General features: G+C 43.3%; 1 protein-coding gene across 7 annotated transcripts in view; it reads right to left on the bottom strand.

The window, feature by feature from the left end:
- Window positions 1-26,754, bottom strand: part of BEGAIN (brain enriched guanylate kinase associated) — a 260,573-nt gene that overhangs the window by 162,797 nt on the left and 71,022 nt on the right. For 3 of the 7 annotated variants that reach the window (XM_043988983.1, XM_043988986.1, XM_043988987.1), the window contains exon 2: window positions 17,924-17,952. In XM_043988983.1, the coding sequence (XP_043844918.1) occupies window positions 17,924-17,952 (29 nt within the window). Of the gene's footprint in view, window positions 1-17,923; window positions 17,953-18,247; window positions 18,375-18,964; window positions 19,075-26,754 lie in introns of those variants that run through there. The other 4 variants (XM_043988985.1, XM_043988989.1, XM_043988984.1 and 1 more) reach the window with 3 other exon arrangements.

Below are 26,754 nucleotides of genomic sequence, written 5' to 3'. Positions count from 1 at the left end.
GTTCTGGAATCTTTTCATTACTACTAATAGCTAACATTTATGTAGTGCTTATTATGGGGCAGGTACTTTAAAAATGTTATCTCATTTTTATCTTCACAAAAACCCAAGGAAGTAGGTGCTATGATCATCCCCATTTTACAGATGAGGAAACTGAGGTAGACAAAGGCTAAGTGATTTGCCAGGGTCACCTGGCTAGTAAGTATCTGATCTGAGACGAGATTTGAACTCAGGCTTTCCTGACCCCATGCCCTGTGCTCTATCTACTGCACCCCCTGGCTGCCCTACAGCAACCTGCCTATTCCATGACCCAATGGAATTACAGAATCTCAGAGATAAAGGGGATCTCAGAAACATTTTCTCTAGCCTATACTCGAGCAGTAATCCTTTATCTATATCATCATGCCCAAGTGGTCCCATCTCTATGGAGATGAAAGACATACAGAGGGTCATCCTTTTGTCTTCTCATAAGATTCTCTATGTGCTTAACTTTTTTTTTTTGAGGCAATTGGGGTTAAGTGACTTTCTCAGGGTCACACAGCCAGTAAGTGTCAAATGTCTGAGGCCTGATTTGAACTCAGGTCCTCCTGAATTCAGGGCCAGTGCTTTATCCACTGCACCACCTAGCTGCCCCTGTGCTTAACTTTTGACACACTGGGAGAGCATCTTTATGAAGATGGGCTGATGGAGTTGGGGATGGATAGTCTGCAAAAGAGGAGCCTTAGTAGTGAATATGGCAGCCATATTCAAGCTTGCAAAATTCTGTGGCAGAGAGGTTTGACTTGTTCCACCTGACCCCACACAGGAGGACCTGAAGCAGTGGGTGGGTGGAACAGGAAGGCAGATTTGAAGATCAGTGTAAACAAAGATTTCCTAACAATGAAAACTTCCTAAAAGTGAAATAGGCTAATTTGAATGGTAAGGGGGCTCTCCCTCCTTGGAGGTCTTGAAGAAAAGGTTGAGTGATCTACTGTCAGGTAATTGGTAGAAAACCTTCTTGTGCAGGTGCCAGCTGCACTAGATGGCATGCAAGGTCCCATCCAAATCTGATATTCTGTGACTTTTAATAAGTGTCTGTACGTGCACAGGGGTTTATTAGAAGTCAAAGGGACAGCCATCTGCTCTTCATCTGCACAGGGGAAACTGGGTGGCTGCCAGGAAAAGTCCTTTGACTAAGGGCTACAGGGAAGGCTTATCAGGAAGGCTGCTGACTTTCCGGATTTGGCACGACCTTCGTCGACAATTAACTTCCAAGCATCAGCAATGACATTAGTTAACTTTGTGCCACTAAGCGAGGTATTTTTCTTCTCTGGGCCTCAGTTCCATCATCTGTCAAATGGGGATAATACCTGATCCTACTTACCACTCTATTGTTCAAATGAACCAATTATGGGAAGTTGCTTTGTAAACCATAAATCATTCATTCAAAATTCAAATATGACAGGAATTTCTTAAGCAAGGCACCATGTATTGAGTGCTGGGGACACCAAATCAGAAAAAAAAAGAATTCCAGGTCTCACATATTCTTCCCAGGGGTGTAGGAGGGGATACAACATTACATAAATGAGCATAACCAAAGGTAGTCTGAGGAGGAAAGATCAGGGAAAACTTCAAGGCAGCTACTGAGCAGATAATTGAAGAAAGGAAAGGATTCTAAAAGGAAGAAATGAAGAAGGCTGCATTCCAGGCATGGGGAGCAGAATTTGGGGAATGAGATCGAATGAGAAGTGTGTTATGGTAGTCTTTGATCTTACATTTTCCTCTTCTGCTCAAGAACGATAATAATGTTTGTACAATCTTCCTAACAAGGCAATTGTGAGGAAAATGTGTTGTAAACCTTAAATGCTACAGAAATAGGTTATGTTTATAATAGAAAGGATAGAGATTGGATGGGGGTGTCAAGTGTAGCTTTCAAAGGAAAAGAAATCTAAGTCAGTTGGATGTTCTTTAAACAGAGAGAAGGTGGATAGTAGGGGCAGTGTGGTGAAGTGGAGAGAGCACTGGCTTTTGGGCCAGAGGACCTGAGTTTGAAGATTAGTTCTGTCGCTACCTTTGGAAAGTTGGGCAAGTTGTTGAACCTTTCTGGACCTCAAGTTCTTCATGTGAAAAATGAGGGGGGCAGCTAGGTGGTACAGTGGATAGAGCACCGGCCCTGGAGTCAGGAGTACCTGAGTTCAAATCCGGCCTCAGACACTTAACACTTACTAGCTGTGTGACCCTGGGCAAGTCACTTAACCCCAATTGCCACACTAAAAAACAAACAAACAAAACAAAACAAAAAGAAAAAAAAAGAAAAATGAGGGCATTGAGTCAGATCATCTCTTAGGTCCTTCCAGCTCTAAATCTATGGTCCTACATGATCCCAGTGTTGCCCAAATAAACTCTCCTAAAGTACCCACTAAATGTTTTGATTCATTAAATATTATTACAGTGTGCCACATGAGGCCTGACTCAATCTTCTAAGCAGCACCAGGCACAAATCAGCAAGGGATGTATTGGTTCTGCATTGGAAGCACAGGCTGCTGAATGATAGGGACCATTGGTAGTAGGGAACCTGGGTTCCAAACACGTTTCTATCACTAATATGCCACATCATCTTAAACAATCACCTTCTCACTCCTGTCTTAGTCTTATGAATGGATAATAATTTCTCTACCTCACCCTGGACATCATGAGGATCAGAATGAAAACATGTTGAAAAAATGAGCATTATAAAAATTCAAGCTATAATCTACCCATTCAGAAGTCAGACTTTGGGTAACTTCAATCCTTAGGAAAACATCCCTGAATATGAAGGGAAAAGTCCTCTGAGCACCTGAGAGAGTTGTTACAAAGTCAAAGCACTAAATTGCAGAATCTAGGAAGCTAGAGACCTCTAAGGTCATTTAGTTCAGTATGACAAGAATCTTTTCTATAATTCTTATCCTTGATAAGAGGTCATCCAGTAATGAGAATTCTACCATCTCCTGAGGCAGATCATTCTACTTCTTCTGTTGTTTAGTCATTTTTCAGTCATTTCTGACTCTTTGTGACCCCATTTGGAGTCTTCTTGGCAAAGATACTGGAGTGGTTTGCCATTTCTTCCTCCTTTTACAGATTAGGAGACGAAGGCAAACATGGTTAAGTGACTTCCCCAGGGTCACACAGTATCTGAGGTCAGATTTGAACTTAGGTCTTCATGCCTCTACTATGATTTCACTTCGTTAGGGAGCTCTTCTTTATACTAAGCAAATACCTGCATACTTCCAACTGTTTCTGGTTTTGCCTTTCAGGGTTATAAATGCCAAGTTTCAACCCTCTTTCACATGAGGTCCCTCCAAATACTTGAAAGGAGTAATAATGCCCCCTTCTAAACCTTCTCTTCTCCAGGCTAAAGATTCCCAGTTCCTTCTTCCATTTCTCATATGGCAATGACTTTGAATTCATTCACCAGAGCATACTCACAAGAATATTTTTGACAGCACTTTTTATGGTAGCAAGGAATGGGGAACAAAGTGCATGCCCACTGGTTGGGGAATGGCTAAATAAATCATGGTATGTGAATGTAATAGAATATTTTAAGTGGAAAGAACAATCATTTTAGTCGGAGGTCCTGGGTTCAAAATCTGCTCAGTCACTTACTACCTATATGACCTTGGGCAAATTACTTTCTGAGCTTTGGTTTGCTCATCTATAAAATAAAAGGATTAGACTAAAAGAAGATCTATTCTAAGTCATTGATCCTGTTTTTATTGTGCCACAGTAAACAACCAATATGAAGAATTTAAAGAAACTCTGGATGACATATGAATTGATACAGGGCAAAATAAGGAGAACCAGGATATAATAATGTAAAGGAAAACAACACTGAAGGACAACTACTTATATCCATGTAATGACTAATCTTGACTTCAAAGACCTGCCTTCCCTCTTCTAGTCAGAAAAACGGTGGATTCTAAGTGCAGAATGAGGCATATGTTGTCAGACAAGGCCAATGTCCCACCTGGTTGCTCACCTGGACTTCATCATTTTCACAGACCACATCAATTTTGAAACTTTCTCAATGCCCCCTTCCCCTTGGGTCCCTTAGAGAAGTGGAGGGTGGACATTAGAGTCTTCCTTCCAGACTCTCCTCTCCCTCATCTTCCTTTTATGTGCTATCTTTCCCCATTAGATTATAAGCTTCTCAAGGGCAGGGCCTGTCTTTTGCCTTTCTTAATATCTCTAGCACTTAGTACATGTTAATAAATGTTTATTGACTGACTAGCCAACATGTTGGTTTATTTTCCCTAACTATAGCTCTTTGTTGCAAGTAAGAGGCTAGGGGAGAGGGGATATGCACTAAGAAGTGATGGCAAGGTGAAAAAATTGCTCGGTAAAAGATTTAATTTTTTTAAAAGCAAGAAAATCAGTGGTGGGGGAGGAGGTTGGGAGCCAACCTGAGACACATATTCCACATATAATCAAGAAGAGAGGGCACTGAGATGATCACATCTCTCATTCTGAATATTGTCTATGATTTCATTAGCTTTTGGGGCTGCTATGTCATCCTGCCAGGCACTTCATTCTTGAGCTCTCACTCAGCATGATTGACTCCTACTCAACACACAATTCTAGTCAACTCAGTTACTGGCTCACATGACCACAGCAGATTAGAAGCCATAAAAGACTAAAGAACATGGGATCTATGAGAGGCTAACACCATGAAAACTGCCTCATATCTCTGAATCAGAGAGGGGGAAAAAATTTAAAAGACAGAGAAATACATTATTTACAATAAAACAATAGACATTTGTAATCATGACCTGAGTCATCAAGAAAAAGGTTAAATTATGAATCTTCCACTTGGGAAGTCTGGGATAAGTACAGCCCATTTTTAGAAAAGTTTCCATCCCAAATGCTTAAATATTAAATTAAAACAACAACAAACAAACAAGTTTTGGCACTGGAAGAGATAAGCTGCAGTGGTATGATCCACTACCAGAATCAGAGACATGGAAGCAATCTCAGGGATCCAACCTGCCCCTTCCGCATCTCTCCTACCTTTTTTACATATCAAAAAAAAAACAAAAACAAAAATAAAAAACCTGGTACCTGGAGAAGTGAAGAGGCATTCCTGAGGTGATGGTAGAAAGAGTACTTGACTGGCAGTAAGGAAACCTAGGTTGTGCTCTCAGGTGTTTTTTTTTTTTTTTTTGTGAGGCAATGAGGGTCAAGTGACTTGCCCAGGGTCACACAGCTAGTAAGTGTAAAGTATCTGAGGCTGGATTTGAACTCAGGTACTCCTGAATCCAGGGCCAGTGCTCTATCCACTGTGCCATCTAGCTGCCCCCATGTGCTCTCAGTTCTGATGCAAGCTAATGTGTGTGATCCTGGATGGGTTAATTCCCCTCTCCCTTTCAGCCCTGACATTCTAGGCTCCTATGATTTTCGGGAAAACTAATACCCTCCTTATTTAACACAAGCACATATCCTGTGTGAGAAAGGGCACAGAAACAGTCCCACTGAATCGGTTCTGCTGAGTCAGAGACAGAGAGAGACAGAGAGACAGAGAGAGAGATAGGAGAGGGGAGCACAGAATACAGCCTAAAGTCACCCACAAATGGAAAGGAAACTCCCACAGGTTACTCTTTAGAGCCCACAGCTCACACCTGGAGATAGAAGGAAATCCAGCAACGAGGGGGAGACCCTGGAGGTCAGATCCTCCAGGAAACTGGTCTGAATCCCAAGTCCCATAAGGACACATGCCACATTCTCCAGCACCTGAGGGCAGTTTCAGCTGTTGCCAAGCAGCAAAATAGTCATTTAGAGATGGAAACGTCAGAATGGAGATGCCTTATGTGCCGAGTGGTTTTCTCATCGGGAGTTTAGAGAACCCACCAACAAGAGAATCAGTCCTGAGCCAGAGCTTACTAAATGTTCTCCTGGTCTTGTGACTTACTAAACCCAGGTCAGCCTGGATGGATGGAAAATGGCCAGCCTAGTAAAATGGTGGAAAGGAGAAGATTTAGAAGGGGGATGGAAAGGCATAGTAAGAGAGTGAGGTGAATGAGAGTGGGTGGGAAAGAATGAATGGTTGTCTGAGGTTTGTAAGCTATTAGGAGGGGTGGGGGATATATTTCAGTAACTCTATTAAACATAACGTACCTGCACTGTAGTGCTTTCGAACAGCGATGGTGATACAAAGGGGATGTGTAAGGAAAGGAAAAACAAAAATTAGATCATAGATTTGGAATGTCAGAGCTGGGAGGGGCCTTAGGATCATAAAATACAGAATGTCAGAGAAGAATCATAGAACACAGAACGTCAGAGAAGGAAGGGCCTTAGAATCATAGAACACAGAATGTCAGAGAAGGAAGGACCTTAGAATCATAGAACACAGAATGTCAGAGAAGAATCATAGAACACAGAACGTCAGAGAAGGAAGGGCCTTAGAATCATAGAACACAGAATGTCAGAGAAGGAATCTACATGAAATCTACCTTCCCATAAGCTCTCCTCATATGTAACCTTAAAGGTTACGAAGTTGAATTACCTTATTTTATAGGTTCCATTCCCAGGCAATCTCCCACACTTGCTGACCATGGAGGCGTACATTTGCTATGATCTTCTGGCTTGGCTCAGTAGAAGGATTGGACTGTGTTTCTAGGTTCTAAGCTTGGCTCTGTTACTAATTCACTAAAACACTTCTGTTTTCCTGGGCATCAGTTGCCTCATCTGTAAAATGAGAGGTCAAAAATGTATGATCTCCATGATCCCTTCCAGCTCTGACATTCCAGGATTCACTGTTTGAATATTTACTAAATGTTCTCATTTTGCTGCCTATGAGTCCCAACAAGTTTATCAGTTGGTCTCTCTCTTCTCTGACTTTTTAACAGATGCTCTCACATGCAATGGGGCACTTACCATGATGTCTCCTCCACCAATCTTTCCCTCCCTGTGTAATCCCATACAGGAGTCTGCCCAGCTGGGGCAGACTGCCCTCTTCCTCTGTCTCTCTAAATGTCACCTATAGGGGGCAGCTAGGTGGCGCAGTGGATAAAGCACCAGCCCTGGATTCAGGAGGACCTGAGTTCAAATCCAGCCTCAGACACTTGACACTCACTAGCTGTGTGACCCTGGGCAAGTCACTTAACCCCCATTGCCCCACAAACAAACAAAAAAAGAGTATTGAAAACTAAATGTCACTTATTCTTCAACCCCAACCCACAAATTCTTCCACAAAATTCTCCCTGATGAAATGCTTCAACCAACCATGATCTCTCTTCATAGATGTTCATACAGTCTTCAAGTTGGAAGGCACCCAGTAGGTCATATCTAGTCCAGCTTAATACTTGACATCTACTACAACAGTGACAATAAGTGACCATTTGGCCTCTTTTTGAGTGCATGAAGTGACAGGGAAGTTCACTACCTACTGAAACTGCCCATTTTTATTCTCTCATGTCTCTGAGATAAAATGAAAATCCTTCACATTTAAAAGCCCTCTACAAAGGGCAGCTAGGTAGATGGAGCACTGACCCTGGAGTCAGGAGGACCTGAGTTCAAAGCCAGCCTCAGACACTTACTAGCTGTGTGACCCTGGTCAAGTCACTTAACCCCTCTACAATCTAAAAAGCCCTCTACAATCTAGCTATTCCCCTTCTCCCCAACACTTCCCTCTTAGGCTGGGGTAGTTCTATGATTTCTCTAGTAGGAGGAACTCTCTGGGGAGGAAATTCCTTCTATTGAAGTCTCAGAGAAAGCAGTGTCAATGCTTTCTCTGAAACTTCTATTCTTAGAAAGTTGTCTTGATCACTGAGATACTAAGTGACTTGCCCTGCACAGCCAGTGCCTTTCAGAGACAGGACTTGAACTCACATCTCTCTGGCTTTGAGGTTGGCTTTCTGTCTGTTAGTCTGTGCTCCCTCTCATTTCCTCTCAACTTCCTTTTCCAAGATTATTTCAAACCGCTCCCCTTCCTCTGCTCTGTCTGGCACGGTATCCCAACTGCTCCCTGAATCTGACGTTTCATCTTTCAACTCTGTCCTTTCATGCCTAGGTCACAATTCCCTTTCACTTCTGCCTTTAAATCCTTCAAAGGCTTAGAACTTTCTATTCAAATTCTTTATTTCTCCAAGTTGTTAGAGCTCTTGCCTCTTCAAATGACCTAGTTCTTACTTATCTGTGTACATGTGCTATCTACACCCACCAGTAGAAGGAATATAAGATCCTTGAGGGCAGGGGGCTATTTTTTAATCTTTGTATACCTGGTGCCCCCTACCACCACAGTAGGCACATAATAAATGTTTGTTCAGTTGGATTCCAGTCAGACAGCTTAAATTTAGAGGACTGTCCTAATTGGGGACCTCAGCCTCTGCTGGAAGGGCCTCTACAATTTTTACTTCTACATAGATTCAAAGGAACCTTAGTGGTTATCTAATTAAAACCCTTCATTTTACTGAGGAACAAACTGAAACCTAAAGATATTAAATGCCTTGACTCCGGTCATTGGGCCAGCAGGTACTGGAGTATCATGAAAATCCAGTGCCTTTTCAGGGAATTACCAAAGCTGAGCCACAAAGAACCTAGGAATCCATGAACTCAAGAGATCATCTAATATGTAACCCTCATTTTACCCAAGAGGAAGCTGGGGGCTCCACAACTGTATCTAGACCTCTATTTATATAAAAGTCTTATATCCACTCGTGCATGTAAATGACCTTACAAAACAACAATGACTCATACCGCCAAGCCTCTCATTTCTCACAATAAAGTAGAGAAGTTAGTAAAAATATTATCCTCCTCACTTTGCAGAGGAGAAAGGCTCAGAAGAAGGCTTCCTCCCAGTAATTATTATTATTATTGTTATTATTAATTATTAATATTAGAGACACCACTGGGAAACAAACAGAACACTGGGTCTGGATTCAGAGGAACAGGTTTGATTTCTGGCTTTATTGATTATTTATTGCCCACCTATCCATGTGAACTCAGGCACTTTCTGAGTCTCAGCTTCTTCGTTTATGAAATGAGGTTTTGACTGGATAACCTCAGAGGTCTCCATTCATACTCCTATGAAGGGTCAAAGTCTGGACCCAGATGCAGGCTGTTAAATGCAAATCTGGCTCTTCTATCTACTATAAGCCAAGCTGCCCAAATGAATCAGGCACAGTCTGACCACAGCATGGAAAACCCTATGGAAAAAAACTCCATGCTGAAGATACTTCATTCACATTAGGAGTCCTTGTATGGGGGTGTGATCTCAATGGGAGATTACAAGGCTCCCTGCAAAGCTTGGAAGTCCTGCCAGGAAGGAAAGCAATTTTTTTTCCCAAAGAGCTACACAATAAAAAATTTACACATGGATTTTATACTTTTTATCTGCATGTGTAGACATGGCCTTTAACCAAGAACATTCACTCACAAAATTGTAGCTACTATTGCCATTATCTAACTTTTTAGAAGAGACATTTTGTTAAATACCAGGATAGAAGGAGGAACACAAAAGCAATCAGTGGAGGCGACAAAAAAAAAAATTACAGCAATGGACAGTACATAGTCAGACACGACTGAAAAGCAACTGAACAACAAGACTTCCTGCCAAGATGCTCAGAGCTTGAAAGGATCTCAAGAGATTATCTGATGGAATATAAAGGATACTGGATTTGGGAGTCAGAGGCCCTGAATTCAAATCCCAGCTCTATTATCAAGCACCAACTTGATACTGGGCAAGAGAGTCAGCATGACTTAGAAGATAGGGAGTATGTGGATTCAAATACAATCTCAGGTTATTCATCAGTTATGTCCCCTCTCCATGCCTCAGTTTCCTTATCTGCAAAGTGGTAAGGGGTATATACTTGATGACCTTTAAGGTCCCTTCTGGAGCTAAATCTACAAACTCATAATAAGTCATACAACTGTGCTGGACTTCATTTTCCTCAATTCAACTCAACAAGGGTTTATTATACTTTCATTTCATGTAAAATTCTATGTTAGTCACTAGTGACACTAAGATAAAAAAAGGAAAATAGTCCTGGCCTTCAAGGAATTCACCTGTCAAACCAAGAGGTTAAACTATCAGAGATTCTCAACATGGAGTACATGATGTTGGGTTTTGGTTTTTTTTGCTTTGTTTTGTTTTGTTTTGGTTTTTTGGTGAGGCAATTGGGGTTAAGTGACTTGCCTAGGGTCACCCAGCTAGTAAGTGTCAAGTGTCTGAGGCAGGATTTGAACTCAGGTCCTCCTGACTCCAGAGCTGGTGCTCTATCCACTGTGCCACCTAGCTGCCTCAGTACATGATGTTTTTTTAAAAAAATATTTTGATAACTTATTTCAAAATAATTGGCTTTTTTTTGGTTATTGTTCAGTTGTGTTTGACCCAGAGTGATCTCCATTCCATTATAATGATCAACTAATGCCAATCAACATGTCTCTAATATGATTAGGTTAACAAAGCATGTTGTTCACAAAGATCCCGTGAGGTAGGTAGTGCAAATGTTAGTTCCTATTTTATAATGGGAAAACTGAGAATCAAAGAGGAGAGGGCACTTGCCAGGGTCACCCAGAGAGGAAGGGATACAGCAGAAGGTGGGTGTCATTGGTAGCCTTGTATACAGTAAAGACTAAGTGAACGTTCATTGAACTGAACTGAGCCCTAGGGATAGCCTGACTCAGTTTTAGAGGAGCCCCAGGTCCCATGTTAAGGATAGTAACTGAGAGGAAAGAATTCCCATCAGAAAAGCAGGCTGTCTTGCTTGAAAGACAGCTGAAAATGAGAGTGTCTTCTGAAAGAGTCAGCTAAGGCCTGCTCAGCAGAGCTGGGCATCTGTCCTCAAGGAGAAAAATAATCAATGGAAAATAGGAGAAGAACCAGGAGAGATGCCAATGAGAGTATACAGGTTTAATTAAGGCCATGTAGGAAGCTCTCATATCTAAGGCCAGTGAAAACCCAGATGGACCTAACGCTTCAAGGAGTTAAAAGCACAGCTCTTCAAAAGAATCATGAAAAGTCTGGGGGTGGGGAGAAGCTTCAAAAGAGGAAGTAAATCAGACAATGAAGGATGTAAATTCGACTGGAAGAGTGAACTCATCTTCAAGATGTGCCTTTCATCAACTCTAAAGGGCAAGAAGTGATCAGCTCAGCATTGATTTAAGAGACCCCACATATACTGCAAGGCCCAAGGCAGTGGCACATTTCCCTGTGAGGAGAATTTACTTACATTGGTATCTTTTGAAAACCATTCAACAAATTAGGTATTAAATATACAATCCATCTGGGGGCAGCTAGGTGGCACAGTGAATAGAGCACTGGGCTCAGAACCAAGACTCATCTTCATGAGTTCAAATCGAGCTTCAGACACTTACTAGCCATGTGACTCTAGGCAAGTCACTTAACCCTGTTTGCCTCATCTGTAAAATGAGGGAAAAGGCAAACCACTCCAGTATCTCTGCCAACCCAATGCTACCCAATGGGATCACGAAGAGTCGGATACTTCTGAAACAAGTGAACAGCAGCAAAAATATGATCAATCAATTTTTTAAAAGATTCCTTCTGTATGACGTTGAACAAGTGACCTGATCTCTCTGGACCTTAGTGCCCTCATAAGTAAACTGAGGAGAAAGCCTCACATGGAAGCAGTATGTAAGCATTGGCTCAGATCTCAGAGGGTGGAGGTTCAAATCCTGTGTTAGGTCTCACTTTCTAGTGGTGCAAAACTCCCCTCCCCAGTCCCCACTTCCCTTGCTCTCCCAATCTTTCCGGTCTGTTTTTTTTTTTTTCCCTAAGTCAAAGGGATTTTAAATGTTATCAGGTCTAATCTACTCATTTTACAGGGGAGGAATATAAAGGCCAGGAGATGTAACAACAACAAAACATTTATATAGTACTGTGTGCCAGGAACAAACAGAAATAAGTGGCCCAGGGTCACCTAGCTAGGAAGTGTCTGATGTTGGATTTGAACTCAGATCTTCCTGACTTGAGGCCTGGTGCTCTTTTGATTGTACTACTTACCTGCCCTAACACACATGTAAGTGGCAAAACTGGGGCTCTAACACAACCTACTGATTCCAAATTGAGCACACAATGATTCTTTATGGCTCCATGATTTTATACTACACACCTAGCCCTCTCAACCCTTGAGGAGATAAAGAAGTTAGAAAGCAAAGTTCTCACCTTTAATTAGCTTGGGGAGTGGGTAGGGAGACAAGAATAATACTTCTGAAATAATTAGAGAACAATTAAAGTATTTAAGTGTATTTTATTGATTTCAAGAGCAAGCTGAGGTCAGAGAGAAGGGAGTGAATGAACTGGGTTGGTATGGTCACCAAAGCTGGGACCCGAAAGAGATGAATAGGATTTGGAAAGACACTGGGGGAAGGACACAGGAACAAATGGAAGAGTAGGGAGGTGAATTCTAGGCAGGGAAATCATGGATCACATTTCTATAGTGCCTTAATGTTTATGAGACATTTTACCTCTGAGGTATATATTATTATTGTTCCCATTTTGCGGATAAGGAAACTGATGGAAAGCGAGAACAAGTGACACTTGTTCAAGGTCACAGAGCTAGTAAGGGTCTGAGACCTGATACAGGGTCCAGCCCTCTATCCATTCAACAGCAGAACACAATGAAGAAACCAGGCTGTATAAATAGGAAGGTGGGTGCTGGAAGTGTTGCAGAATAAAGCTGGATGGATAATAGATGTAGGGTGGCACATAATGGAGAGTGTGTTGGGATTCAGGTAGATCAAGGCTTAAAGACCAGCTCAGATACTTAGTTGCTGTGTAACTTTGGCCAAGTCAACATTGGATGAGACAATCTCTCAGTTTCCTTATTCCTAAAATGCAGGGGGTTGGACTCAATGACCTCAACATTGCCTTCTAATTTTAATTCTACGGTTCCATGGTTCCATGATAATAAAATATCCGTAGAATGCTTTGACATGTACAAAGCATTTTGTTTATACTTTTCTTTTCTTTGTGCCTCTCTACAACCTTGTGAGGTAGGTACTTCTTATGTGATTTAGATAATAAGGCTCCTGGAGGGTGAGTGACTTACCATAAAGCAGGTAAGTACACTTCTAAAGCAGAATTTACACCCAGGTCTTTCTGATTCTAGGTCACACGGCACCACATTCACTGCCTCTCCCAGGACATAGAAAGGCACTAATAACAGAGGGCTTTGAAAGCCAAAGAGAAGAGTTTATATGAGGAAAGCAATACAGAAGGAGCCACTAACTGGGAGCCAGGAGACTCAGCTCTGGCTTTTCCAGTAGCTGCATTTCTGGCTTTTAACAAGTCATTTGTCCCTTTGGGGTCCTCAGTTTTTTCACTGGAGCAATGAAGGGTTTTGAGTTAATTTGTCCCTGAGGTACTTTTCAGCTCCATAATTCAATGGACTGAGTTTCCTCCAGTTCTAACATTTAATAGGATCATATATAGAGGATCAAAGGTGACTTTAGAAGCCATTTAGTACAACCCCCCCAATACTATCATTAAAGATGCTGTTTATCCTTTTCTTCTTAAAGAGGACCAATGACATGGGGAAGGTGGTGTCTTGACTTGTAAGTGAATTGGATTTAAGTGAAGCAGGGCTGTGCAAAGTCATCAGCTACACTCTTTCCTCCAGAGTCATCAGAGTGCAGTGGCAGAACATAGGTCAGGATGACTGGCGATGACCCAGGATGCAGTGAGAGACCTTGGCCTTTTGAAGCTAGGATCTTTCCCAGGTCTCAGTTTGTCTGAAGTAATCCCCATTCAGTAATTAAAGGTTAGGTAAGAATTGAGGCAAAAGATAGCCTAGTTTGCCTTCTCAAAAGCATCAATCTGGGAGGAGAAGACCCTCAGATTTTTTGGCCAGAACAGAAAAAACTGCTATTTACCCTTGCTCTGAGCCATCAAAACCCAAACATTGAGCAAGTAAGGCTTGGGCTGGGACCTATTATTGAAAGGAATAGGGTAGTTAAGAGACTTGCTCAGTTAGCTACCAAGTCTCTGAGCCAAGATTAGAACTCAGGTCTTTCTGAATCCACTACCTTATCCACTAACTATATACCACGCTACCTACCTCTCACTGTTAGTTTACGAATGTATCTTTATACTTGCAGGTGAACCAGGCACTAGATAAGACTCTGTTGTTTGGAATAAGTAGCAGAAGTTCGTGGCTGAAAATCTCAGGCTGAATTCAGTAGAAAACTGACAAAGGGGTAATGGAGGGTGGGGGTGGGAGGGAGAAGATTAAAGGGAATGAAAGGATTGATTTGGGGAGGATTAATGACACTGACACAGCTCACTGCCAGGCTAAGAAATAAGCAAATAGATACAGGGATATCTACAAATATTTGAGAGTTGTAAGAGTTATTTAAGCAGACATGGAGGGCAAGAGAACTTTGGGGCAGAAGATAAATTCAACAAAAGAAAAGGTAGAGGATCAAAACAATTCAACCCTCAAGTAGGTACCTACCTATGATGTGTCTAGTTGGCCTTGCAGGATGCAAAAGGGTTAGTGGTCACTTAAATTTCTGGAAATATTTGCCTATGAACCATGAATATCAAGGGTTCTCTTGCTTACCCTACCATGCTCAGAGCATTGGTAGACAGCTTACGAGAGTGGAAAGAAAACTGGGTTTTGAGTCAGAGGACCTGGTTCTGACCTTTGCTACCTCTGCTGGACCTTGGTTTAGGGCTGAAGTGGCAGCTGGTAGCATTGGTAGAGGCAGCTAGTGGTACTGTGGATAGAGTAATAGGCCTGGAGTCAGGAAGACTTGAGTTCAAATGTGACCTCAGACCTTGGCTTGCTATGTGACCCTGGGTAAGTCACTTAACCTCTATATTTCTCAGTTTCCTCAATTGTAAAATGAGCATAATAATAGCACCTATCTCCCATGGCTGTTGTGAGGATCAAATGAATGAGATAATATTTGTAAAAAGCACTTAGCATAGTGACTGCCACATAGTATACATATATACATACACCTATACATACACACACAAATATATATATGTACACATACATACATACACATATTCTTTCCCTCCCTATATTAGAAAAAGTCCTGGATTTTGAGTCCAGGTAACTATGTTTGACTCTTAGCTCTGCCACTTATGTCTCTGTGACCCTGGGAAAGTCATTTAGACTCTCTGGGGCTCAGTTTCCACATTTGTAAAATGAGTAGGTTTGATGTGATAACCTCTTCTAGATCTAAGACACTAATTCCTTTATTCCTCTGATTAGATTATACAACCCGGGGAGGGGGTGGTGGAAGGGGGTGGGGTCCTCTCTGAACCAAGGTTTCTAAGTAAGTTTTGTGCTTTGCTTCAATAGCCTTCAAGGCTTTATAGCCTCAAGTGCTCTCTATGCTTAACAACTGCTTGTTGGTGGAATCCACTCCTCAAGGAGCATTACAGAACTGCTTCTGCTCTGAGCTGCTCTCCTGGAGTCACTAGGCTATCTGGGGCAACTCTGGTCATAAATGGAACCAAGTTCTTCTGGTTTCAAGTCTAGTTTTCTTGCTGTCTCTGATAAACTCCTAATGACTTTAGAAGCATTTGAGGGTGAGAAGGAAGGCCATAAGAAGAGTCCTGCGCCGTAAGGACATTTCTCAGAGCAAGAAGGCACATCCCCATTCTTGCTGGCACAATGGAATTTCTAACAACTGGTGGTCAAGAGCTTCATTCTAAAAAAATATCCCTTGGGGGCAGCTAGGTGGCACAGTGGATAGAGCACCAGCCTTGGATTCAGGAGGACCTAAGTTCAAATCCCATCTCAGACACTTGACACTTACTAGCTATGTGACCCTGGACAAGTCATTTAACCCTCATTGCACCACAAAAAAAACAAAAACCAAAAAACCAAAAATCCCAACCAACCAACCAAAAAATGTCTCATGTCACAATGCCTGGCACATAGTAAATGCTTAACAAATCCTTCATTTCCTGTTTCCTTGCTTACAAAATGAGGAAGTTGGATCAGATTATGGCTATGTAAAGGGATTTTGTCCCAGAAATACTTTGGAGGGCATGTAAAATTTGAGCACCAGGGAACAATGCCCCTCCCCTCAACCCCATTGCTTACTTGGGGATTGGCCTCAGTTCAGTGACTAGTGTGATCGCTCTGAGATTACCTCTTCCATGAAGCCTTCTCAGAAGAGGCAAGTTGAAAGGGATGTCTTTCTTCTCAAATTGCTCACAGTGCTTTGCCTGGATCCTTCTTGTGCACTCATTCTCCCTTCCCTCATAGTTATCTGTATACATGTCTTTAGATATGCTTCTCCAGAGCAATAGAAACCCCACAGTGGAGAGGTGGGCAACATGGGTTTGAGTACAAAGAGTGGCATTTATTTATTTGCAGGGAATGTGACCTTGGACAACCTTTCCAAATGTGTTTACTCATCTATAAAGGAAGACACTGGCACTAGATCTCTGAGGTTCCTTACCACTCCAACAACGTTCTGTAGTTTTGTAAGTGGAAGGCCCTTGCCAGCTCTGAAATCCCATAGCTCTAAGATGCCAAGGCCTGAGTTTAAAGTATTTTAATATCTCTTATACAAAGCCAAGCATGAATCCAACCCAATAAATATTTGTTGAATATTATTATTGATATATTTGATATTATTGATCCTGCTCAAGGGAGGGAGACCACTCTGGGACCCTAACAACTCCTGTTCACAGTTGGAATTTCCTTACAACCTCTAAGCACTTACTCTAGGAGTCTTCTATCTGAGTGAGTGGGTGGGTGTGGAGAGGGTGGAAAGGGGGAACTATGAATATTTAAATCAGCCTGATCCTAAGACTGAAAAAATGAGCTAAGTATATATTATAGTTCGCTGAAAGCTATGCATTCAAGGGCTGGGTTTAACACGGAGGGCTCTGAAAAGTCTCCCAACCTCTACACCAGGTATTTCCTCAGACACTTCCAATATCCCACGGGCCTTTACAAACCTCGCAGAAGTTCCCCACAGCAATTTAAGTAGAACAGTTATTGAGCTTATTATTATGGGGAAAGCACAAGAGGACACAAAAGGGGGGGGGGAGGAGAGGACACACAATCTTTGCCTTGTAGCTTACAATCTACTGATGTGTGTGGAGGCGATGTAGGTATACTGAAATGTGAGGGGCAGATGCATGCAAAGATATTTAAGAAAACTTTAGGAGGGGAATAAGATCGCTTCCAGCTGGGATGTTGGGTGGTAGGAATCAGGGAAGCTTCAGGGGGGAAACGGCACCTGAGCTGGGGCTGGATGGAAGAGAAAGATGTGAATGAGGGAGTAGAGGATAGTGCATTCCTGGGACAGAAGGGAGTGGGGTAGGGCTGGCTGTGTGAAAGCAAGGAGGCAGAAACGGCACAATGAGATGGGAAACAGCTCTGGATGGAGCGCCGAGTGAATGGAGGGAGAACCCACACTTGGGCATCAGACCACATAAACTCAGACGCCCACCAAAATAGCAACAACTTTGCTTCATGCAAAACCTGGGCTGGCAGATCCGAAGAGCTATCGCAGGATTTCAGAAAAGCAGAGAGAACTGGAGCTCCGAAGAGCTCCTAGGCGGGCGACGCGCTGCCCCTGCCTGGCCGAAACGACTCCCACCCCTTTACAATTCCCGAATGTCCGCAAATCCAAGGGCCTGGAGCAACTGCGGGCTCCTTCGGGTCTCATAAACCTAGCTCGTGGGGAGCCAGAAGCTGGGGAGGGGAGCACTGTTCCACATCCGCCACCATGGGCTGTGTAGACCCGCCCAATGGAGTGTGCAAAAGCCATACTCAGTAATAGCACCAGGGAAATTGGCTATTGTCTTCGGAGACCCCGAAGGTTCTCCCTCTCCCTCTCCCTCCCCGGGCATTGGCCCGCGCCCCCGGGAGATGCACTGTCCCCCTCCCCGGCCCTTGCCCTCTGCCCACCGAGGGCTCCCAGGAACACCGTAGTCTGTCCAAGAAATCTGGAACGACAAGAAGGCTGTGCAGCTTACCTGATTTTCTCCATGTCTGCGGCAGAGGCCTAGGAGGGAGAAACCAAACAAGAGCTTCAAGAGCAGGAAGGCTAGGGCTCAGCCCGCGGCGCGCGGCACGGGCTCAGCCCGGGCGCCGGGCTCCCGAGCAGGTGTGCCCGGCGCGCGGGGGAAGCCCTGCGGCTCAGCGGCCGCATCCCGACAAGCAGCCGCCGCCCCGCGCGCGGCTCTGCGGCCGGCCGGGGGAAGCCGGGGAGGGAGGCTGCAGGCGGGCGCTCGCTCGCTCGCTAGACCGCTCGCTCAGCCCACCCGACCGCCCGCCTCCCCTCCGGAGCCCCGCGCTACCGAATGACTCAGTGGGAGCGCCCGGGAGGGCCCGGCCAGAGCAAGTAACAGGTGACCGCGCTGATTGGCTCCCGGACAAAAAGTTGAAAGGCTTGGGCCGCCCGGGACGGGGAGACCCGCCCGCTGCCCCCAGCCCCCAGCCCCAGGTGCCAGGTAGAGGGGGGTTACTGAATTCTAAAGGGAATTGGAGGCTCGGTTCGCCACGGGGGAGGGGGGCGGGGGGGCGGGAGGCGGGGGGGATTTCGAGGCAAGGGTGTGACTAATGAGACAGTCACATAACAGAGGCAAGGCGCATACACCGGCACAGGAAGAGGCACACACCGACGGACGGACACACACACACACACACACACACACACACACACACACACACACACACACACACACACACACACACACACAGAGGCACGCACTCAGAGACACGCAAAGAGAGAGACACACGGAGGTAGAGAGATACAACTGCACAGAGAGAGAGAGTCAGAGACACGCAGGGCGAGACAGAGAGATAAGACTGAGGGAGATGGGCACCCGATGACAAAGGGAGAAAGACAGAAAAAGTGACTGACACACACACACAGAAAGACAGAGACACCCACAGAGCAAGAGTCGGGGATACACACAGAGGGACACAGAAAAAGCAAGAGGCAGAGGCGTAAGGAACAGCAAAACACCCAACAACAGAGAGGGATGCCAGGGGCTTGGGCTAAAAGCACCCACAGAAGCTCTGGACCGGGATCTGCTTCTTTGAGTGCTGCTGAGTCCTCTCTCCAGACCTCGCCCCAAAGGCGGCCAGCCTCTGTTTAACGTTTAACCCCTTCCCTACCATCCACGCGCTCTAACAGGCCCCGAAATGGGAGTGGAGGCTCTGGATTGTAGTCAACTGGGAAGCTGCGCCCCATTAACCCTTTACCAGCCGCTCTTTCCCAGCTCTAGTGTCTTCTATTCTGCGAATAAGGGTGGGGTTGGGGTGTGTGGTTATTAACTCTTCAGAGACTGGGTTATTTCCCCGGGGAAGGGACCATGTCTCCAAGGGTCTTAAAATCCCAGAGCCTCTGGGGTCCATCCCTCATCCTCTCCCACTCCTGCCTCCTTCCTCCCCTACCTTCCCAGATCACTGTCAGTCACTGGAGAAAGGGAAACCTTGACCTAGAATCACAAAATTTTAACACTGGAAGGGGGGGGGGCTTAGAACCTTAGAACCCTAATCATAAATTATTAGAAGTAGAAGGAGCCATAACTTTAATTTTTGTCTTTGCAAAGAGGTGTAAGGATCTTGGATCTGGAAAGGACCTTAAAGATCCCACCTTCCAAACCCAAATATTTTTGAGGAAACTAAGACTTGAAAGACAAAGTTACTTGCCAAAGGTTGTTATTCTTTAGTCTTTTTCATCGTGTCCGACTGTTCATGACCTTATTTGGGATTTTCTTGGCAAAGATACTGGAGTGGGGGCAGCTAGGTGGAGTACTGGATAAAGCACTGGCCTTGGATTCAAGAGGACCTGAGTTCAAATCCTGCCTCAGATACTTGACACTAGCCGTGTGACCTTGGGCAAGTCACTTAACCCTTTTTGTCCCACCAAAAAAAAAAGAAAGAAAAAGAAAGAAAAAAGATACTGGAGTGGTTTGCTATTTCTTTTTCCAACTCATTTTACAGATGAGGAAACTGAGGCAAACAGGGTGAAGTGACTTGCCCAGGGTCACACAGCTAGTAAATGTCTGAGGCCAGATCTGAATTCAGGAAGATGATTTTCCTGACTCCAGGCCTGGTACTCTATCTACTTCAGCTGCCCAATGCCTATTTTTATAGGTAAGGAAAATGAGGTTTGAAAAGGATTCAAGGACCTGCTTCAAGTCACAGTAAGTGGGGGGGCTGGAATTCAAATCCAGGTATACTCATTCCAAGGCCAATGTTCTTTCCACTCCAGTAAAGTAGCTAAGAATTACCAGGAAAGTCTTTAAAATATGAAATTCTGGAACTACTCAATCATTGCCAAAGGGCAGAAGTCATGGTCCTTAGAGGGGAGGGAGACCTCCCTTAAATTTCTGGCTTCCCTTAATAACCTGCAGTGACTGGGCTGCCCACACATTTATCTAAAATTAATTAGGGTGTATTAAGATTTCATGAATAATCTCAAATGAATTATTCATCTGGAATAGGCAGGCTCTGCCCAAAGACAACTGGAAGGGCAGTTTCTTAGATTCCTGTCCTCCCTGTTTCTCCAAAGTGCCTCTTGAGGTATGAGGCAGGAGGAGGAAAGGGGAAAGGGAAGAGTACAGAGAGTAGAGGAGAAAGTCAGGAGTGGAGAGGTTTTATGTAGCTTTTATTGGTTGACTAGTAGAGAATCAGGTGGGTTTTGAGAGTGGAAAGATTATTGGAATTAGAGTCAGAAGATCTGGACAATACATTTTCTGATTCCTTAGGGGAAGTCATTTGCCCAATCTGAGTCTTAGTTTCCTCATCTGTGAAATGGGGAGAGAGCTATATTGAATATGAAATGAACTAATGGATGGGAAGATGAATTTTAACTGCAAAGCATGATAAAATAGGGGATATTATTCATTCATATTATTTAAATAATGCTGGCTCCTTTGGCAGTTTGTAGTTTACAAAAGGCTCTGCAAATGATGGACCTGTGGGATAGCATAGTGTAGTGGAAAGATGCATGTGAGTTCTAGCTCAAGTACTTAGTAGCTGTATGCTTTTGCCTGTCACTTCCCCTCCCAGTTTCCTCATCTATAAAATAAAGGAATTTGTTCCACCCCTAAACATATGATTCTAGGTATGTGGTGAAAGTATTATTTCAATCTTATAGTTGAGGAAACAGACCCAGAGAGACATAAAATTACTACCTACCTCATGGAATGATTATCTGGAGAGTGGTTTTCAAACTGGAATATGGAAATATGTGCTGTTATTATAGACCATGGGATTTAGAACTAGACTGAACCTTGAAGGCAATCTCATATCCCTCCCCCCTTTATTTTACATATAAAAGAAAATGAGACTTCAGAAAGTATCTCCCATCATAGTGATTTCCTGATAGAACTAGGATGAGAACTTCCCCTGAACCACAGCCCAGTCCTCTTTCCACTCCTCTGATAGGTAATGGGGAGCCACTATAGGTTTTTGAGAGAGTGACATGATGAAGCTGGTATTTTTTTTTACAGCCAGTATCAATTGCATCTATGCCTCAAACCCACATCTCCCAATACCTAGATCAATGTTCTTTCTAGTACACTGTGCTCACTCTACCTGCTTCTCTAAATACTGACAAGGGATCCAAGATTTATCCACCTATGGAGCCATGTGTGTTGTCTCCTCCTCCCTTGCCATGGGAAACAGGGCAGTGCTGGGAAAATGGAGATTAGCCCTGTGCTGCCAGCTATGGGAGGCTACAAAAGATTGATTCCTTCTTTCCCAGAGCTCTGAGTTCAATGAGGGGATCCCTCTTTTTTCCATAATATTTTAAGATTTAGAAAACATTCTCATCACAACAGTCCTGTGGAAGTATTGCTTAGTCACTTAGGCAACTAAGTGGTATGGTCGATAGAGTGTTGGATCAGAGTCAAAAAGACCTGAATCAAAAGCCTGTCTCAGATACTTAAAAGCTGAATGGCTCTGGAAAATCACTTAACCTCACCATGCCTCAGTTTCCCCACCTGTAAAATAAGGATAATAGCAGGATTATTGTAAGAATGAATGAGATAACATGTAAAATGTTTTACAAACCTTCAAGTGCAATATTAATGCAATTATAATTATATTAAATTGTATTCTTATATAAGAAAAATATTACTATTGTATTGAAATGGAGACTCAGAGCAGTTAAATAACTTGCCCTAGGGTCACATAGTTTTTAAGTAGGGGGCAGCTAGGTGGTGCAGTGGATAAAGCACTGGCCCTGGAGTCAGGCGGACCTGAGTTCAAATCCAGCTTCAGACACTTGACACTTACTTGCTGTGTGACCCCGGGCAAGTCACTTAACCCCCATTGCCCTGCAAAAACCAAAAAAAACCCAAACAAACCCAAAACCCATAGTTATTAAGTGTCAGAGCCAGCATTCAAACCCAGTTCTTTTATATTTAAATTCATTGCCCTTTCCACTATACCATGTTTCCTTGGTTGAATGACTGGTATTTGATTGCCTCATGGTATTAGCATAGGGTGTTAGGACCCCTGAGCCTGGCCACCTTTTTTCTGCCCAACAGGAATTTTACCATCATCAGTAACCCCACCAACAAAGAATTTGCCCAGGCCCTATGAATACCCTCTTGGTGAACTCACTTGGTCCAGGTTGAAAAATCATAGGTCAGTATGATATGGTGATACCATCATAATGAGGATGATACCATCATGATGTCCTGATATCATAATATCATCATCATAATGACCATCTTGGTAGTGTCCTTCCAGGTTTACAAAGCCTTCTCCACACGCATACCCTCTCCTTTGGGCCTTGCCACAACCTTGTGCTTTAGGCAGTAAGGGCATCTTCATGGTGATTGTTCAGCCATTTCAGTCATGTGCCCATTTTACAGATGAGGAAACTCAGAGATGATCAATGATTCATCCATGGACACAAAGCTAATAATTGTCAGAGGCCAAATCTGAACTCAGATCTTTTTGACTTAAAGATCAACACTCTAGCCGCTATACTACACTATACTCTGCAGGATAAGATAGTTTAAAAATGGTGGATTTGAAATCAGACGACTGGATTCTAATCCTGGCTCTATTACGGACCAGTAATTATTGGTTTCTGAATAATTACTTATTGGTGTAACCTTAGGCAAGTTACTCAGATTCTTTGGACCTCCTTATTAGAAAATGAAGGAGTCAGACTATGTGATTTCAAAAGTTCCTTCCAGTTCTTGATCATATAAGTAGCCTGTGTTTACATGACTTTTTAGATGGGAGTTGTTTTTTGGGGTTTGTGGGTTTTGGGGGGGGCAGGGCAATGAGGGTTAAGTAACTTTCCCAGGATCACACAGCTAGTAAGTGTCAAGGGTCTGAGGCTGGATTTGAACTCAGGTCCTCCTGAATCCAGGACTGGTGCTTTATCTACTGCACCACCTAGCCACCCCTCTACATGACTTTTTAAAAATTGTGTGTGTGTGTGTGTGTGTGTGTGTGTGTGTGTGTGTGTGTGATATGAAAATCTGTAATTTTGTTGGCATAGTGAATAGAGTTCTGGACTTGAGGTCAGGAAGATTTGGATTCTAATACTGCCTCGGGCACTTCCTTGGATTTGTGACCCTCTTTTACCCTGAGTTTCCTCATCTATAAAGGATTTTTAATATAATTTAATTCCCAGCATTATGATGTCACTAGATGGCACCATAGTGCATAGAGTGCCAGGCCTGGAGTCAGGAAGACTCATTTTCCTGAGTTCGAATCCAGCCTCAGGCACTTACTAGCTGTGTGATACCAGGCAAGTCACTTAATCCTGATTGCCTTAGTTTCCTCATCTGTCAAATGAGTTGGAGAAGGAAATAGCAAATCATTTGCCAAGAAAATGCCGAATGGGGTTGAGTAGAGTTTGATAGAACTGAACAACTCTCAGGGTTGTAGTGAGGACACAATAAGTTATTGCAGAATAAAGCAGTTTTAGTACTTCACAAACTTCAACTACTCTTATGAGAGATACTAAAGAGACCATTATATTTAAATCAATCCTTAAACAGCTAAAGAGGCAGCTTGGCTGGTCTCTGGAGAGGAGAACCTGAGTTCAGGTTCTAACTCGGATAAACACAGGGCTCTGTGATCCTTGGCACATCCCTTAGTGCAGAAGGCAGCTCTCCAAGGTTTTGACCGCCATTGTTAGAGGAAAGTACCTTACTGGCTGCTCCTTATCCCAGTTAAACCACAGATTTACTCTTTAGCTCTTAAATGTCTAGTCATCCTCTTTGAGAGGGAGACTTTTGTTGAGTCATTTCCATCCTTTGGCTTTTTCTTCATTTAAAAGTGGTAGGCAAGGGGGCAGCTAGGTGGCGCAGTGGATGCAGCACTGGCCCTGGATTCAGCAGGACCTGAGTTCAGGTCTGACCTCAGACACGTGACACTTATTGGCTGTGTGACATTGGGCAAGTCACTTAACCCTCATTGTCCCACAAAATATATATATATTTTTAAATGGTAGGCAAGTGGTTTGGACTTAATGAGCTCCAAGATTCTATGTACTATAAGTCTAAGGTCTCTACCTGGCCTTGGCAGTGTATATTGAAACGTAAGTACTTGTTGATCTTTAAGAATTCCACCAAATAGTAAGTTCTTGTAGGGGGTCTAATGATGATGGTGATGGTGATGGTGGTAATCAGAGTGATGATGATAAGCTTCAAGTTTCCATGATTTGACCAGTCTGGTCAAATGTATAGATGTATAGACTCTCTATGCTTCAGTTGTTGATCTTTGAGAATTACCGTGGCCTAAAATGTATACCTTATGGTCAACTTTTGTACCTTTCTGCACTTAATTTGACAAGTTCTTGAAGGACAGGCACACAGTTCATTGACAGGCTCTTACTTGAAGACTTTTGGGTTTGGTATCATCTACTAATATTACATTCTGATGCCCCTCACTGGGTACCTAACCCATATTGAAGGAGTTGTTGGGGACTAAAGCCCACAAAATCAGCTAAGCAGCTCTAGGCTGGATCAGCGACAGTTTCATTGTTGATCCCTCCTTCATTCTACACTCTGGGACATAAAAAAGTATCATCACCTTGGACTACCATAGACCACAGATACCTCTAAAAGCCCTGAGCTTGCAGCAATGAAGACTCAAGTAGAAAAAAACCAAAATCACCTTCCCCACTGCAATGCCTCTTACTCCTAAGCCTTGCATGGCCTTTCTGCCTTTACTCACACCATATACTTAGTCTGAACAATGATATTCCAGCTCTGTCTCCTCTAAATACCCCAGCAAAAGTTCCAGTGTTATTATTGAGGCCTCTAGGAAAGAAAGAAGGAAGTAAGCAATTAGAAAACATTTATTATGTGTTGGGCACTGTGCTAATCATTTTACAAGTATTATCTCATTTGATCTTTACAACAATTTTAGGAGGTAGGTTCTGTTATTCTTATTTTACATTTGATGAAACTGAGGCAGCAAAGGTGAAGTGACTTGCCCAAGGTCACAGAGCTAGTATTTAAGGTTCTATTTGAACTCAGGTTTTCCTGACTTTGGACCCAAGGTGCCTAGGTGGCCCAGGGCATAGAACACTGGACCTGTGTGACCTCCAAATCCAATTCCAAATTAAACAATTTTACTCCCAATCTAATCTCACCATATCAGAATCTATCAAACTTCCCTTTCTGCAGTACAGCTGATCCATCTGCACTTCTATGTGTTGGTGTGGAGCTCAAGGATTTAGAAATGAAGGTATTGTACTCTGGACTCCAAGAACCCTTCCAGACCTTATTTTATAATCTTCTTCAGCATTATCTCCTGCCATTTTGCTGCCCAAGCATGTCTCCCTTCCCCCTCCCCACCCTCCAACCTCCAATATCAGTTGATCTATCTAATATTCCTTGTCACCTATACAGGATAAGGAAGGTACTGACTCCAAGTCTTTGTTTCCATTCCCACAGCCTGGATCCACCTCTACAAAGCTGGCTTTATGGCAGCTCCCTCCAGGAAGCCTTCTCTGACTAGTCCAGTCCAGCACATAGTGAACCCTTCTAACTCTTATGGTCTGCACCTCTCATTGCACACTGATTGAGTAATAATATTTCAGTGCTAGGCAAATGTCCTAGGACCCATGATTTCATCAGTGTAGCTCTTCCCTTCACCGATAGAGATAGTAACCCCTCCATTTTTTGGTAAAGAGTATCATTAATTGCTGTGGGTAAAAAAAAAAACAACATTCCCCTGGTGGCCAGTGCTTTCCGGATGAGCTTCTCTGAATTGGCCTCAGACAACCAAACCACAAACCATCTTTGGACATAATATCTGAAGTCCTTGATACCTTTCAGAATCCATGCTCTAGGAGCACAGCCTTTGAAAACCCAGGGTCATCCCCTTTCCCCCTCCCTTTCCACCCCAGGATGCCAGGAGGCATCAGAAGAGGCTGTAACTGTAATATCATCTCCCATTTTCAGGGCACTTTAAAGTTTACCATAAGCTTTCTCCATACCAACCCTGAGAGGCAGGGAGCTTTGAGTGTTATCCCCATTTTACAGGAGAGGAAACTGAGGCAGAGAGGTGAAGGAACTTGCCCTGAGTCACACAGCTGGTCAACTAGTACTTCAGTACTCTTCCCACTATATCAAATCACCTTCCTTTTATTGTCTTAAAATTTAAATTATCCTTTATGCGTATATGACATACTGCTCCTAAAAAATTAGCCTACATTTCTATAAAGGTTTGTAAAGCACTTCTTTATGGATATCCTATGAGGTAGGGAATATAAGGGTTATTAACCCCATTTTATAGGTAAACAAATTGGGATACTGAGAGGTTTTTTGTTTTGTTTTGTTTTTTTTTGCGGGGCATTGGGGGTTAAGTG

This window comes from Dromiciops gliroides, chromosome 2, assembly GCF_019393635.1.
Source record: "Dromiciops gliroides isolate mDroGli1 chromosome 2, mDroGli1.pri, whole genome shotgun sequence".
Lineage (NCBI taxonomy): Eukaryota > Metazoa > Chordata > Mammalia > Microbiotheria > Microbiotheriidae > Dromiciops > Dromiciops gliroides.
Note: the sequence above shows the minus strand (reverse complement) of the source record. Positions and strands in the feature narration are given on the sequence as shown.